At 31.1% G+C, this 17,129-nt stretch overlaps 1 protein-coding gene across 3 annotated transcripts; it reads left to right on the top strand.

Moving 5' to 3' along the window:
- The first annotated feature begins 1,252 nt into the window (after nt 1-1,252).
- Nucleotides 1,253-15,319, top strand: LOC127703817 (low-density lipoprotein receptor-like). 3 transcript variants are annotated; one of them, XM_052207894.1, is made up of 6 exons: nt 1,253-1,296; nt 7,632-7,710; nt 9,676-9,786; nt 10,336-10,476; nt 11,931-12,042; nt 13,994-15,319. In XM_052207894.1, exons 2-6 carry the CDS (start codon nt 7,647-7,649, stop codon nt 14,070-14,072), a joined length of 507 nt encoding a protein of 168 aa, XP_052063854.1. In that variant the 5' UTR covers nt 1,253-1,296; nt 7,632-7,646; the 3' UTR covers nt 14,073-15,319. The 3 variants fall into 3 exon arrangements, with proteins under 3 accessions (XP_052063854.1, XP_052063853.1, XP_052063855.1); XM_052207893.1 differs by lacking the exon at nt 1,253-1,296 and adding an exon at nt 6,926-7,021; XM_052207895.1 differs by lacking the exons at nt 1,253-1,296; nt 11,931-12,042 and adding an exon at nt 6,926-7,021.
- The last annotated feature ends 1,810 nt before the right edge of the window (nt 15,320-17,129 follow it).

Below are 17,129 nucleotides of genomic sequence, written 5' to 3'. Positions count from 1 at the left end.
ACTTTATACTCAGAAACTGGTGACGTTTTCTAAAGTCTGAGTAGCAGCTGCAAGCTATTGAATACCGAATGAGTTTGGAAATGTATATCCCATATTACATATCCAGTAGCAACTGAACGTTAAACGACAGGCTGTTAATGCTTCTCCCTGTCATATTAAATCTAAATTGTAAAATCTTGATTTGAGAGCGATCTTAAAAAGATATATTTTTGTCGAATTCTATCGCTGCTTCAAGTGTGATACGATATTTCTCATCTCGAGACAGTTTTATTTTCAAATTCAAAACGCCAGGCATGTCGAACTGTTTAAGTATCGAAAATTTAAGTGTTGGATGAAGAAAAATGTCGTATTGCACGAAGTTCGGTGGTGGAATCTGTGTCTCTAATGATTTTTAGATGATATGTAAACAATTTTTTTCACTTATCTGCAAAAAAGATGTGTTCTTTACAGTCATCAGGCAGTATCACCTTTTCATGACTTCACAATAGACGCTTCAGAGGACATCAAGAACATTTGATGAATTGAATCTTGACCAATGAAAAACTGAGATCAAACGAACCACACGTTGATTATGAAAATGATAAAAAACGGTCGCTTTTAAATTTTTAAAAGTATATAAATCGAGTCAGAATTAGAGAAAATTATTATACCTTTCATTAACTGTATATGAATATATGAGTACAAAAAAACCTATGAATTTAAATTGCATTTTAATATCATAATATTTTATCCACAAAATCCACTACAAAATATAACATAACCCGAAAAGTAATTGAATTTTACTTTTACACGCCATTACTTAAGATTGCATATAGTTTAATAACTTTTATTCACATAAATAAAACATACGAAATCAGATTTATCATAATTCATTTGAGTTCTATAAATTTTCAGAAATAAATAATTAAATAAGCAAAATCAATAATAGATAATTTATTTCGAATCTTTTTCATTTTGTATAACGAAGTTTAACTCTTACAATTTCCTGGATATTTTGCCAATTATTTAAAAAGTCGTCCTTAATGTATTTGTTGTAAATAGGTATTTTTTTCTTTTATTACAAAATGAGTCACATTTCATTATCACAACAACAGTTCAGTACATTTTGAACCCATTAAATGTTCAAATTTATTTTATTAAAAGTATATCGCATTCTAAAACATTAGACTAAATATAATCGATTTAACATACTCCATTTTTGAAAATTTCCATTTTCTTATCGTATAACCGATAGGAACACGACGAAGTCAACCACAATTTGTTTGTGACATACATACAAAGTGTTCATTTAAACAGGTGCGTTTTGAATTTATTTTTACTTTGATCTTCTTTTTGCTATAATTTTGTTTGCAATATTATTTTGGTTATGTCAATTTAAACATAGAAATGTACCAATTGTGTATAACTAACGTATCTATATTTATTAAACAGAAAATTAAAAGGTGAGAGAAATTATCAGTTTTTTCTTTATAAAAATATTTGTTTCCAAATGTATAATAATTTTCCTTCTGATGAATTGAATTTAATCAATTAAAATTTAAGCCCCGTCTTAATTCACTTCTGACCTATTTGTTATATCAAATTAAGCAGTAAGTGATTTGTTGTTTTAGTCAGTATTTAAACAGGTCGACACCACTAGATTTCTAACGTCAGAAGACATTTGCATAGTCATTTCCTAAACATGTTCCTGAGAAATCAACCATTCGAAACAAAGAACCACAGTGCATTGTGGACTACTACGAGTTTACTATCACATAAAACACGTGGAACTTGGTTGAAAAGTGTCATTTGGTATTGTATCTAGAAATCTCATGTTTGATATTTTGCTTAATCTAAAGTAATACATGTAATGTATAAAGCATATTCTTCAATTTGCATGCTCAGACTTGAAAAAAATGTTCACAGGCTTCAGATGACGATGATGGATAACTATTTAACGTCCAGCGGCAAATTAATATGAATATTGAGGACGAGAATATGTTAATGTCATATGAATATTTACCCTGCTTTGTACTAGACCGACATACTAAGCCGAATTTTTAACGTGCTAGTTTACAAGGTATCAGTCCTTAGGAAGACATGTCACCTTACCTTAACACATTATTCTGACTCCGAGCCGACCAGTCTGCTCTTACCCCTTAATGCCGCGTGCTTAACAGAGAAGCAGCATGCAAATACAAATTTTGAAGTCTTTGGTTTGAACCGGCCGGGGTTCGGACCCACGACCTTCCGCACTCGTGGCGAACACCCTGTCACGAGACCACCGAGACGGTTCACAGGTTTCAGCTTTCGACTTCTTTCGTCCTGTTAAAGTAGTAAAATCAGGTTTCGTCTATTGTTATGCACTTTTCATGGGCATTCATTTCATACAGCCTTTGAATTGAGAGAAAAAACAAAAGTAGGCCGAATATCATAAAATCAAAATTGATTCTGTGCCTTAAAGAACAAATTAAATGTGTGCATTTTACGAACAGTCTCTTTCCAAATTTTACGAGATAATGAAAACATGAAAGAGCCTCCCGTCTTGGAAATTTGAATGCAAACTTGTACCACTAGTTATCTTTACGGTGATGTCGTTGATTTGCTGTATTGTGAACGATTGTCTGAAATCTTTGTTTACCTAGCCGTAATATTAGTGGGTATTGCACGAGTATTTCAAACGTTATTTTCTTAGTTCAGAAACAATTATTCGTTAACCTGAGCTAACACCGGTACTTTATAACATGGTTTACAAGTGTAATCACATAAAAAGATAAAATAACATGAGAAATTTTTCCGGCACTCATTGAAAAATTGCGTTTTATGTCACTAAAATAATCGTGGTCTCAGTAATTTGTAACCTGTAGAAGTCCGTTTTATGCCTTCCAACTCACTCGTCCAATTGATGGTAAAAAGTTAGATAAAGCTACCAGTCTTACAATACAGTACGCCGTATGCCCTTTTCGTCTTCACAATTCATTATTGGCGTGTATTAAATCGTAGCTGTTTAAAGGCCAAATGAATTACGATTGACAGGCATTGCCAAACGTCGTGCCGAATTCGTTTTTGACCATTTATTCCTTGGTATAGAAAAAGCATAGGTTTTTCTAAGAATTCTAACATTCAAAAACTGCATAAGATGTCGATTGTCTCATCAATGTATACTTGACTTTTATTATTGAATATAATATAAGGACAAGTAGCATAATGGCCAATGAAACAACTATATAAAAAAAGCGCAAATGACGTGAAATTTAGCAATTTTAAGTCACCGTACGGCTTAACACAATGATCAATAACCATATCGTATAGTCAGCTATAAAAAAACCCAAAATGATAAAATATAAAACAGTTCAAACAAAAAAAAATAACGGCATTATAAATGGCAAGGAATAAATGAAAAACAAATATTACATACAACATAACGTCTGTTTGTCTTCGACTTGTGAGTTTGTCTTCGACTTGTGAGTTTGTCTTCGACTTGTGAGTTTGTCTTCGACTTGTGAGTTTGTCTTAGATTTGTGAGTTTGTCTCAGACTTGTGAGTTTGTCTCATGCAGACTTGTGAGTTTGTCTTCGACTTGTGAGTTTGTCTCAGACTTGTGAGTTTGTCTTCGATTTGTGAGTTTGTCTTAGACTTGTGAGTTTGTCTTAGAATTTAGACTTGTGAGTTTGTCTTCGACTTGTGAGTTTGTCTTAGAATTTAGACTTGTGAGTTTGTCTTCGACTTGCGAGTTTGTCTTAGACTTGTGAGTTTGTCTTCGACTTGTGAGTTTGTCTTAGACTTGTGAGTTTGTCTTAGACTTGTGAGTTTGTCTTCGACTTGTGAGTTTGTCTTCGACTTGTGAGTTTGTCTTAGAATTGTGAGTTTGTCTTCGACTTTTGAGTTTCAACATCCCTTTGGTATCTTCATCTTCTCTTCGACAACCTGTTAAATTTCATTTAACATACATAACTGATAATTTACAAGGAGACAACTTTAATCATCTCTTCACATTTCCAATAGTATATATCTAGCATATTTACCTTTTTCATACAGAAAAAAGGCTTTAGTGTAGCTGGGATGTCTAAATGTTCAACAATAGATTTTTCTTAAACTTCTGTAAAAGACTTCTGTGTCAATTTACTTTTAAATTTCCATTTAAAAACTGGGGATTACGAACCTTGTTTTTCTGTTAAAATACATGAAACTAACGAAATCGCGTTTATTCTATATGAGTTATATAGAGGAAACTTAATTTTTCCTCGTTCTAATTGAGGAACCATTAAACAATAGCATTGGTTAAAATTCAATGAGAGAATTGCTTTTCATAAAGATAAAAATACTATCAAATAATAATAGGGGTCACGGGCCTTATTTTCTTGAAATATCCCCAAAACATAAATAGTCCTATCAAATTCAATATGATTATCTGCCCTTGATTTTGAAAAATGAATACATCACGTTAATGCGTCCGAAGCGCTTTTCTGGATTTACCTTCATCAGGAACGCTCAAAGCCGAAATGTTTTTTTTTTCTGAAAATTTTAAATTCACTTAAAGACACTTTATTCTCTGGTAGTTTAATCTTTAAATTTCAAGTTTTTGATATTTCTGTTGTATACTGAATGATACTTGGCAAAATATTTTTCAAACAAAAAAGTATTTTTGCAACATGCCTAAAAGGGATGCTTAGAAAAAGACACCCGATCTACCTTAAATGAGTTGCATCAAATAAATCTCTAATCTAATATTTTGTAAATATTTTGCTATATTGTGTGGAAGTGTAGTGTAGAGTGTCGTAAAGTGTCAACCGAATTGAATGAACCATCGAAAGCACGATATTACCCAAAACATCAAAAGAATATTCTATACTCCATTAAATCCATTATTTTCATATGCTTTATTACATTTTTAAAAAATTTTAGTAGGGGAACTAGTTACAAAATAAGATAAGTAGTAGAACACTTACTATAAGCTAAGATGAAACGATAATTGACAGACTTTCTTTACGTAGTTTGAGTAGCCAATACAGAGCAAGAACCTTTAAATTCTAAGAGAAAATCTTAAACTGAGATGTGGCAGTGCTATGATTATTTTGCTATTTGGCTCTGTATGGAACACATTGCTTTGAAAATAGAAGAATTTATAATTTAAAGCTAGTTTAAAGACAATAACAACTAATAATACAATCATGTATCTAAGACTAAAATATCAGTCAGTACACATCAAACTCCCAATGGATTTATTTTAAAGACGTCATTAAAAGTCAGCGAAAAACATGACCTTATGCAATGCCAAAATATAGGTATCGATAGATTGTAGTACCGTGAATGTGGATATGTGTATAACAATAATATTAAGTTGTGTTTTGAATTTATTTATAAAAAAAAACAAGTTATACAGATACAAACAATATTGAAAGATCTACTTATAGTGCTGAGTTGGTATTTTTTTTTAGAATAAGTTTATTTAAAGGATTGACAACTCTACCCGGATCGTATCTAAATTTACGGGCTCGGTAAAAAACATCACCGTACATACTAGAATGGGTTATCCCGTTTGTAATAAGTTTTGTACAGGTATAGCCAAACTTCCAAACTAAATATTTGTATCTATAAAAAAAAACTTTAGAAACACTTTAAGTATTTTTTGGTAACGAAATCCTTGACTTATTATTCTATCAGTAATAAATAGATTACTTTCATAGAAATCCAAAACGTCACTATAGACACCGGGAGAGCGATTGAGTTGGGATATATCAACACCGTTAGATGATACCAAAGGATAATCACCGTCAAAAAAGAAAATAAACAGAAGGAGCAAAAAATTATCCCTTTTGTCGTATTTTTGTGTGTGTGCATTTTCCCGTGTTTAAATCTAGTACAGTTATTGAAAACATTCATTAATTCAAATTGCATTTAAATGTCAGACGCTTAATTCAAAGAGGTATAAAATATAATGAAGAATATTTAACGGTTTCACAAGTTTAACACGCAACATTTAAGACTACATACATGAATACATTATACATTATACTAAATATAAGATAGTTTTATTTGAAATTTACAAATATCGATGATTCAAATTATTTATGTATTTCTTATTGAAATAGTAGTGATGTAATAATCGTATAAATCAGTTTGTTATATACATGTTTTCATTACATTTTTTTCAGTGAGTACGGTTTATTAAAAATTCAAAAAAGAAAAAACAAATGAGCAAGGCCATTTTTGAGCAGCGTCTAACCCAAAATGGTACTCAATTGAAAATCGGAATCAGCAATTACGTATAGTAATGCTGAAAAAAGATTAAGCGGAAAGAATGGCAGACGTAGAAAAAAATTCTACGTCAGACTCTCGTTTCATCTCCAAAAGATTCATCAGTGACGCTCGAATCAAAAAAGTTGAAAAAGGCCAAATAAAGTACTAAGTTTAAGAACATTGAGGATCCAAAGTTCCGAAAGGTTTTGCCAAATTCAGCTACGGTAATCTATTCATGGAATAGAAAATCCTTACTATTTCGAAAAATTCAGTTTTGTAAACAATAAATTTTTAATCAATTTGATTGAATATATCAGATACATGTATATAGTGACTTAATAATAACGTAGCAGCCGGGAAAATATTGTAGTAAAATTAAAAAAACACGAACTGGGGAAAAAAAGAAATATATTTCATTTTCTCACGGGCTATCTGACATGCTTAAAAAACGTCTTGTCTGCACAACCATACATAAACCATTTGTATAAATACCACTTGCCCAATGCGCAATGTTAAATATCAGTTTTTTGTTATCAATGCGACGATAACTTTGATAGAAATGTAAAAAAAAAACATATTCTTCTCTGTCTTCATTTCAAAACAATCCATTTTCAATAAATAGATCAATTGTTAATTTTTAAATATAAATAAGTCTTACGTTACAGCTAAAAATATTCATATTGATATGCTTCATTTTACTTTTAAAAATCCCCAACACGTCATATTCATATAATATTATGGTTGCTAGGAAGTAAAACCATTTTTCTACAACTTATGGAACGAGTAGAAAGTGTTTTAACAGGTACGTTTCAATACTAGCTAGTTTAATCAACTTCAATTTAAACTTTAAGTTAATGTTTTTCTATATTGTATTACTAACAGCTACTTGTATAAATTAACAGTAGCAAAGAAAAAAAAAGCAGAGATAAATTATCAGTGTTTCTATTTAAAAGTATTGTATTAAAAACAAGGTATCTGTAATTTTCCCCTTAAAAAATATAAGTAAAGATAATGTGAAGTAAAGTCACTTCCTAAAATAAATAGATAAACCATGAATGATATACATTCTACATGAACGAAATCAGGAAGTTTAAATGTTTTCGATTATGACGTTTGCTTTCTTTGTGTGACAAACTTGATTATTCGTGATCACTACCGTTATATAGCACATGTTAACAAGTGCCAAATAATATATGTTTATAAATATATATAAACAACAATCAACATTCAATTTATCTTGGCTTGGATCAGTTTGAAAATAAACTACTATATAACGGTATAATTGATTACCTATAATCAAGATTGTCACACAAAGAAAGCAGTTTATATGATAGATTTGATTACATTTCATAAACTTAATGAACCTTTTCACATGTTTGCAAATTCTCCATACTGTTCACCTTAAATTTCAGATGAAGGAAGGATAGATGAAGATAAGATTATCGTTCCTTGCTATCGTATTTATTTCAATAACTACTTATGGTGTAGTAGGTAAATATAGTTTGAAAATAAAAGCAGTATTGATAATTTATCGATCATATAAAAACAAAAGTTTTGTAGCTGAAACATATAACATGGCATATCAAAATCCTTTTAAATATCAGCAAAAAATAAAATACTAAAAACGTTAAAAAATATGAGAATTCGAAATGGTTTTGGTATTAAAAAGACCATATATTTCGTTGTTACAATATTAAGCGGTTCGGACGTACAGGATATTACATGCTAGTTTCACATTAGGTTTAAGGGACATAACTCTTATAATAAAACAGTGGTATCTTTGTGTAAAACATTTAAATGAAGATATCATATACTAGAAAGACAAATTATTTTAACTCGGTTACTCAACAATAGTTAAATAATTGTTGAATATATATATATATATATATATATAGCGAGCACCTTATCCTTAGTGATTTGAAAATAATTTACATTATTATATATGATATGAAAGAAAGGGATCTTATAAAATCCCTTTCTTTCATATCATATATAAAAATGTAGATTATTATAAAAAGTACATAATCTAAACAATCTTTGTTGAAACAGTTATTTGTTATTATAGTGATTAAGATTATATTACAATGTTGACTGCTGTACCCCAATTTTTTACGTTTTTACCTATTATGTCTGTTTGGTTTGCTCACACATTATTGTCAATATAATGGAATTCAATGCGACTGTCATACAAGTGAGAGGTTTAGCTAGCTATAAAACCAGGCTTAATCTACCATTGTCTATATAAGGGAATGCCTGTACCAAGTCAGGAATATGACAGTTGTTTTCCATTCGTTAGATGTGTTTGAGCTTTTGATTTTGACATTTTATAAAGGACTTTCCGTTTTGAATTTCCCTTTGAGTTCGGTATTTTTGTTATTTTACTTTCTACCTGTGCATCTAACGATCAAATGAAACATCGAACAGGCAAAACAATCGGAATTATATGAATTCCTAGTAGGGCTGGTGAGAAGAGACAGTAAGCATCTCATGCTATGAATGAATCACCTATCAAATAATTTTAAAATCATACAACGCCAATGTGAGGGAAATAACGAAAATGTTAAGTGACAATGATTAATTGGATTTATCAACAGTTACAGTGTGTAAAATGTCTCTAGCAAATTTTTAAACTGAGACACTGAGAGTGTAATTTTAGCGATCAAAGCCCTAGCAAATGAAGCACTTCAGTGTCTTTAAAGACTATGGAATATTATTTTAATATCACGATATACGTAAGTGGCGACAGCTTAGCGAGAAAACAATAAGGTATGACACATAAATGATTTATTGAGTTTAATGTCACTAGGAAAGTTCCCGTCCTCTTTTCCTCGAATGTGACCTACCGAATTAGACTAATTACCGGGTTTGTACTTACATGTGCAACACGACGGCCGCCACATATGGAGCAGGATCTAATAACCTTTCCGGCGCACCTAAGATCAACCCCGGTTTTCAGTGGGATTCGTGATGCTCAGTCTTTAGTTTCTACATATGTTGGGTTTTGTTTACTGTTGTGTGTCTTTTGGTTGTTTTTCGTATTTTGCCATGGCATTGTCTGTTTATTTTCAACTAGGTTGAATGTCACTTTGGTATCTCTCGCCTCTCTTTATTAAATAATGTTAGTAATACTTAGTCTACTATCGGATATTTAACCCGTTTAATTTGAAATCCCTTTCTTTCACATCATATTTAAGTGTGACTTATCCTTACGGGTTGCTGTATCATTTATGTGTACTCAACATTACATTTTATTCATATTTTAACTATGGCGTTGTCGGTTAGTGTTCGACTTATGAGTTTGAATTTCTTAAACCATAACTATGAATTTCACATACTACCTTTTCCTTAGTACAAGTAGAACTATTTACGTATTTAACGCAGCCGTCAATGACTCATGATGAAGTGCAATTATTCAGTAAGATTATTTGAACCTCTCACTTGCATTTCTATTAACAGAGGCAACATGTGCCGCAAATGAGTTTCAGTGTGATGACGGAGCCTGTATTCAATCTGTATACAGATGTGACAATAGCTTTGAATGTTCTGACCGTTCCGACGAATTAAATTGTAGGTATTATTACAAATAACAGTATAATAAACTTTTGTGGTGGTTATATCTAGACATATAAGAATCTTTTGAAGGTTTACAATTAGATTTACTAGTATTCATCGTCTCAATCTAAAAAAAAACAAATTGCTTTGGTATGGCGTCTTTTAACTACACTTTAAATTTCATTAACTTTTTTTGCAAATGCAAAATTTGTGTTACCTTCAAATCAAACTATAATATATATAAAATATAACTGAACTGGTTTCATTTGAAGTACTTTCTTCGATTAAACCCATGCTCACCTTTTGAGGTTCGAAAAGCCTTAAATTATATACCTTTTGATAATTTTGACCTGTTCCAACAAATAGGAAATTCCAATTTGGTACTTAAATTATGGAATATAATTTGACTCCAAGATTGCAAAAAGATATCTTTTCATTCTTGGGCATAATTTGCTTCTGTTGAATTGCGTAGCTATTTGTTATGGTCTCTTCAACACCTACTTGTACTTGAGTACAGTTGTTGTTATCAGGACACGAAGATTTGACCCCTTATTTATATCTTAGGTACAGTTGTACAACCCTGTGTGGAGGGATTACAGCAATGCAGTTCAGGGCAATGTGTGGCTGACATTAACGATTGTCCTTTAGACACATCGGAGATACAGACAACCACAGCAGCGTCGACGTCGCAAGAACAACCATCAGGTAACGTATTGTCAAATAAGGTATTATCATTTTGTCGCATCTGCTCTAAAGGATATTTTCAATTCCCCCATGAATAGTTGACCTTAGATGGATTTGGCTAGTTTTTTCTTTGGTCTCTTTGGTTACATAGCTCTTCAACTGTTTGAGTTCTTATAAATCCTTGATTTTCCAATATTCAGTATTGAGCCTTTCTAATGAAGGAAAATCCAGAAAAGCGCTTCGGATGCATATAATTCATAAAGTGTTGTTTTCATTAAATATCATCTATAAAGTCGAATTTAACAAAGTTTTAATTGTATATTGTAAATCCACATTTAATTTACATAGTTTGTAAATAGGTACTCATTAAGAAATTGTAAATATAAACCTCAAGTATTTTTACTTTTAACTTCCATGTAAATGACTTGAATTCACAACATCATAGCTCCATTATTGCCAATACATAGTTGGTTGACCGTTATGGAATATCCTTTTCACAGATGATAGCGGATATGTTCCTAATGTCGTGACTACAAACCCGTCCTCCCTTTTCCCGAATATGACCTACCGAATTTGAATTAATACCGGGTTTGTACTTACATGAGCAACACAACGGGTGCCACATGTGGAGCAAGATCTGTTCACCCTTCTGGAGCACCTGAGATCATCCCCAGTTTTTGGTGGGGTTCGTGTTGCTCAGTCTTTAGTTTTCTATGTTGTGTTTTGTGTACTACTGTTTTGTCTGTTGGTCTTTTTCTTTTTTAGCCATGGCGTTGTCAGTTTATTTTCGACTTATGAGTTTAAATATCCCTCTGGTATCTTTCGCCTCTCTTATACAAAAAGGAGACTGAAAACAAAGCCAGAAATTGTTGGCGTCAATTTTTTTTTATCATTTCATCGGCGATCCGTTTTAAACGTGTTTGCAAAAGATGTATTACAGTAATTTTCTCTTTATATGATTATGTTAAACGAGCTATTTCTTAATCTTATGTAGTTACTGCAGTCGTGTCTCGGAATATTGGATAGCTTGTTGTCTTAAATACACGTTCTTACCTTTACTGTCAGGAATCGAGTGTTTTCAATTACGTGGAAGAATAAAAATGCAAACAAAATACAGTTAACCATGTTTGAATGCATACGTTGTAATGTGCATAAGCTACACAGCATCCAAATAAGCTGAGACTTTAATAAATTGTTTCAAAATGTTCGATAACATGATATAATCCGTACGGTGGCCTACAGTTGCTGACATCTACGTCATTTGGTCTCTGGTGGCTAGTTGTCTCATTGGTAATCATATTATATCTCCTTTTTATTGTAAAATATACTGGTCTCTAGTTAGAACAAGAAATAACTCAGATGGTGTCATTTATTGTCACCATTAAAGTGTTTTTATTATGTTTCTCTTGTTGTTTTTTTTTTTATCATTTATTGGTATAACTCTCACGTATTTAATTAGTTTATCATTTTTTCAGATGACTCTTTTGCGACTTGGAAAGTTGTCATTATAATCATTAGTGTTGTTGTTGTAGTACTGCTGTGTATTGCGGTGTTAGTAATCATACTATACCACGTGTTATATAAAAGGTATGAGTATGGTCAAGTAACTTACCAAACATATATTTTGAAGAGGCGCTTATTTATTAATAGGAAATGCTTTTCATTTTAATAAATTTATGCTAACAACTATTACAGTCAAATCATTATTTTATATATTCCTTATAAAACAAGCGAAGTAACGCAATATTTTTACTCTCTTTTTATACAAGTTTGGAACAGAAAAGGCACACTTTTATTCAGAATTATGGATCATTATTGTATCTTAAAATATCCAGACTACCCTCACGTTGAACATAATATTTGGTGTTTTATGCTGCTTTAACATTGTTTTATCTGCAAATTTCATGTCCATCAAATTGCCCCAGCTTTCAAAAGATTTTTTATCAGAATATAGCCCATAAGTCCAATAGCAAACAATTAAAATTGCACAAAATGGTAAAACGTATCAACCTTTTAGAACTTGACACAATGTAATTAACCACCGACATTTCCATCAAAAGATTGCTGATAGACACGATACCATGATTTATATACAGTTTAATCATAATAACACATGCAATAGTAAACAACGATTTTCATGTAAGATTTCATATCATAAATAAACAAAAATAATGTACATCATCGCTTTATTTGTAATATTCAGAAGAATAACTTTTGGGGGTCGAATACCTAAACGAAATCGTTCTTCCTGTGGGATCCTTAATTTTACTTTTGCAGCTGACATTCTTTAGAATAACTAAACTGGCTGAATACATGTGAAATCATCTCCAACTGAGGTCATATTTTGATAAAATTGAACCAAACTGATTGCTTATAACGCAAAATTAATCAATATTCCATTATTTGAATGTTTGAAACAAAAATGACCCTTCGTAAATTTCGTGCGTCCAAAGCACTTTCCCTGATTAACCTTCATCAGGAACTCTTAATTAAGGATGTTCGATCCTCTTGTTTTTGAATTTTTGTCAGATATTCGGAATCCTCTGGTTTAATCTATGTAGTGGCATTTAAAAAAAAAAATGCCCGGTCACCCCTGCTTTTCTTTTCATAATTTGATTGCATATAGTTTAAAATGTCATCTTTGAAATTCTTATTAAATCCTTGTTATTTTTTCACAGTTTTTGAAAGAAAAAAGGTGCCAATGTTAAATGTATGAAAAATCTAGAGAGAATCATTTCCCGCCAAATTTTCAATGGCTTATATCTCGAAAAGAAGCACACGGACCCCTAATTTTTTTCTGCTTATATAGTTCCTTTATTTATATACTACTAATTTATAACAGTCTTTTAACGAAAAAAGCTTGTGATTTTGAAACAGAGAAGCGAACATCCTTGAACCCAGATGCATTTGGCCTTTCTCTTTATGTCATTTTACCTTTCTCTTTATGACATTTGGCCTTTCTCTTTATGACATTTAGCCTTTCTCTTTATGACATTTGGCCTTTCTCTTTATGACATTTGACTTTCTCTTTATGACATTTGGCCTTTCTCTTTATGACATTTGGCCTTTCTCTTTATGACATTTGGCTTTCAAATGGGTGGGTTTGAGTGTTCCTTTTAAATTTAAATCCAGAAAACCGCTTCCAAAGTACGAAATTTATAAAGTTTTTGTTTCTATTTTGTATCTATTTCTTCTCCATATACATACCAAACAACTTTATAAAATTCGATGGCACCCAAAATTAACAAAAAAACCAGATTTCTTATCATTAAGTATTTAACTAGAAGATTCCACCAAAGACCTGCCAAATATCTTCCGATCCATTGTCAAATGTACGGACTTGACTTTTAGAGAAGAATGATAATACGAAAATATCAGATCATGTTATATATATGCGCCCCTATTAGCTATTTGTATAAATATTCCATATTAGAAATAAAGATGGTCATGACATCAAACCTAGAATATTAACGAATTTAGAAATTTTAATTAATTTTTCTTTGACTTTTCTATATATTATTTTATCTTTTTATTTCAGAAAGTTAAAAACAAAAGTTGCACATAAGGCACCGGACAATGATTCAAATGCTGACGAAACAAAACATGCTGTACCATAAGATGTACTGACTTAAAAATGAAAGACTTTTATAAGTTATTATACTGTGTTTGCTAGTCTTAAATTTACTTAAGTTTGTAACTATGAAATGTGTTATCTCTGTGTTATCATTTTTCGTCATTGGATGACCGTCCGTTTTTTGCTGTGATATGTTTTTCGTTTTTTCATAGATGTTGTTGTTCTTATTTATCGCATGTACGTACATATTGAATGAAAGTCCAACGTTATCGATGATAAGTTCGTCGACTGTATCTCTCAGGAAATATTATCTTCCCAAATGAAAAAAAAATATAGAAAAAAAATTAAAGCGCTTTCCCTTTATTTATATGATGATATTCATTCTTGTATTCAAAAGGAGTTTGTCTACTATACACCATTCTCATATAAGCTCATACTTATAAATCAACTGTTTATAACTTTGAATTTTTCGAAATACTAAGGACTTTCTACAACAGGAATAGATTACCTTAGCTGTATTTTTCAAAACCTTTTGGAATTTTGAATCATCAATGCTCTTAATTTTTGTATTTTATTTAACCATTTTAATTTTTTTTATTCGAGCGTCACTGTTGAGTGTTTTGAAGCTTGGTGTCTATGATGAGTTTATATACTTTCTTTTCTAATTATTTCTTACTGAAAAGCCAGTACCTACTTACACGGTGCTACTACAACAAATTGTCTTCATATGGCACAACAAATTACAATCCTTTATAGTTTATTCAAACTGAAACATATGCATTTTATAATGTCATATGAAAATAAAATCGATTTTAATTAACCAAAATATACATGTATGTTTTGGTTAGAAAAAAGACTACTTGTGACCCTAGGTTCTTTATTTGAGCATCTTCCCAATTTATTGACTCATTTAATTAAATTATTGTCGTTAACAATAACTCTTTGCAGTGAGTCTTCCGTGCACACTTATTCTACACATAAACATATACATAGCCAGTGATCTGGTACATTTGCAGGTTTGTGTTTTATAAAAGCTTAGTAATACAAACTATGCGACAAGTAAGCTCCGATCTGCACCCTTATCTATACTCATGTGATTGGTAAATATTGTTCCGAGCAGAGAATTGTATTCCATATGTTTGAGAGTGTAAATAATATTTTATGTGAAATAATATACAATTATTCGTGCAATGGAATTAACGGCATTACTTTTAAAAAGACTAGTGTTATTATTTTCGTTATAGTCTTCATGTTCAGTTAATATGATATGCATTAAATACATTGAGTTCATTTCTTCCATTTCTTATGATTAAAACACATATATGCAGAACCGATAAACAAAACATCAAATGAAATGAAATATTCCAGATTACTGTGGTTGATTGCTTTTCCCAAAGTTTCCAGCTTTCAACTGTAATTCAGCTTTATTTGAATATATTACAAACAATGTGCTTTTCGAGGTGTTTTGCAATTTTCTTTTTTAAACTTCTATCTTTATTCTCTTTTGCTAAATTAGAAGATTTTATTATTCTGGTTATTTTATTATCCAACATTTTTTTCTTTCTCGTATGCTTTCCGATAATTTGTTCTGATCATTCCTAAAGTCAATCCCGAAAAACTCTTATGAAATCCGAAGTTCTCTTTCAAATTTTCAGCTTTAGCATTCGCATAGCATCATAAGGATCCTTACACATGATGACAGTTGTATTTCAAAAGACAAATGTATCTTCTAGCATCATCTGATGTAATTTTAGGGCTTTTGTCAACTGTAAACTATTGTCTGGGGGAATTTTCGAAAGTTAGAAAAACGCTAAAAGCAATCTTATTAATTATTTCGTGGAAGGGCACACTAAACATTTTCTGAGGTTGAAGACTAATTACCATAGATAACAAACAGAGAATATGAAGTTTTTTGGAAGTTATGCGCAAAAAAGATCCACGAGTAAAGGCTGTTGTAAAGTGCTTATAGTAAATATTTGTTATTCAAACACACCTACTACTAGTATGTTGTTATGACTCATTAGAAAGGTATTTCACTTGACCCATATAGTTCATTTGTTGGTACTGTTAATGCTATTATATAAACCTGTAACCTAAATATGTAATAGTAAAAGTTTAATGATAAGTTAATATTGACATTAAAAGACCTTCGAACAAAAAGAGATGTTGAGATCCCCGAGCCCGAAGGGCGAGGTGATTTGAACAGCCCTTTTTGTGAGAAGGTCTTTTAATGTCAATATTAACTTAATCATTGAACTTTAATTTACTGACTTACAAACCATCAAAACATAAGAAAAGTTCGTAAAAAACACTTGCAGAAGCCTAATTCCCCTGAATTGGACGAGTCTAAATATATTCAACTTAAATAATAGTTAAACAGTACTCAGACTGATATATACAACTAACAGTTACCAAATTGCATTGGAAACGGACTGATTAAATGGCAGTACATCAATTGTCATTTATTTATTATATTTTTTTAGCTACAAGATACTACTATAGAGTAGTTTTATGAAATTAAGGGGTTAATTTATATTTTTGAATTCCAACTTTTTAAAATAACGATTTTTATTTTATAAATGAGTAAATCAAAACCCTATACAAAACTCATTTGTAACTGACCAATCATGAATTTTCTGTACAAAAACTTCTTGTTATATATATTTGATATTTTTAATCTGTCAATAATCATGAAATAGATTCGTAAAGACCAGACCATATGAAAACAGTAAGTAAACTCTTCAAACAATTTGTTATTTAAAAAGCTTGTTTCAAAATTTCTAATCGAACAGACCTAGCAGGGGCGGATCCAGCCCATTTGTAAAAGGGGGTCCTAACCCAGGATAAAGGGGGGGTTCCAACTATATGTCCCCATTCAAATGCATTGGTCGTCAAAAAAGGGGGGCTTCCAACCCCCGGAACCACCCCCTGGATCCGCTCCTGCCTAGATGCATAAGGTCCTTAACAATATTCAAGTAAATGTTCATTTTGGTTTTGATTCTGTAATTTTCCTACACTACGTTACATGCAAATGAAAAATAATTAGTGAAGTCTGTTCAGTCCAATTAATTAATTAATTTTGTTTTGTTTGGTTTGTCTT

Source organism: Mytilus californianus, unplaced genomic scaffold, assembly GCF_021869535.1.
Source record: "Mytilus californianus isolate M0D057914Y unplaced genomic scaffold, xbMytCali1.0.p SCAF_51, whole genome shotgun sequence".
Taxonomy (NCBI): Eukaryota; Metazoa; Mollusca; class Bivalvia; order Mytilida; family Mytilidae; genus Mytilus; species Mytilus californianus.
The sequence above is the reverse complement of the archived record's forward strand: the minus strand, read 5'-3'. Positions and strand labels throughout refer to the sequence as shown.

Coding starts and splice junctions, on each gene's coding strand:
- LOC127703817 (XM_052207894.1), top strand. CDS start 7,647: ATGAAGATAAGATTATCGTTCCTTGCTATCGTATTTATTTCAATAACT. Junction 7,711..9,675: donor AACTACTTATGGTGTAGTAG/GTAAATATAGTT, acceptor TTCTATTAACAG/AGGCAACATGTGCCGCAAAT. Junction 12,043..13,993: donor TACCACGTGTTATATAAAAG/GTATGAGTATGG, acceptor TTTTTATTTCAG/AAAGTTAAAAACAAAAGTTG.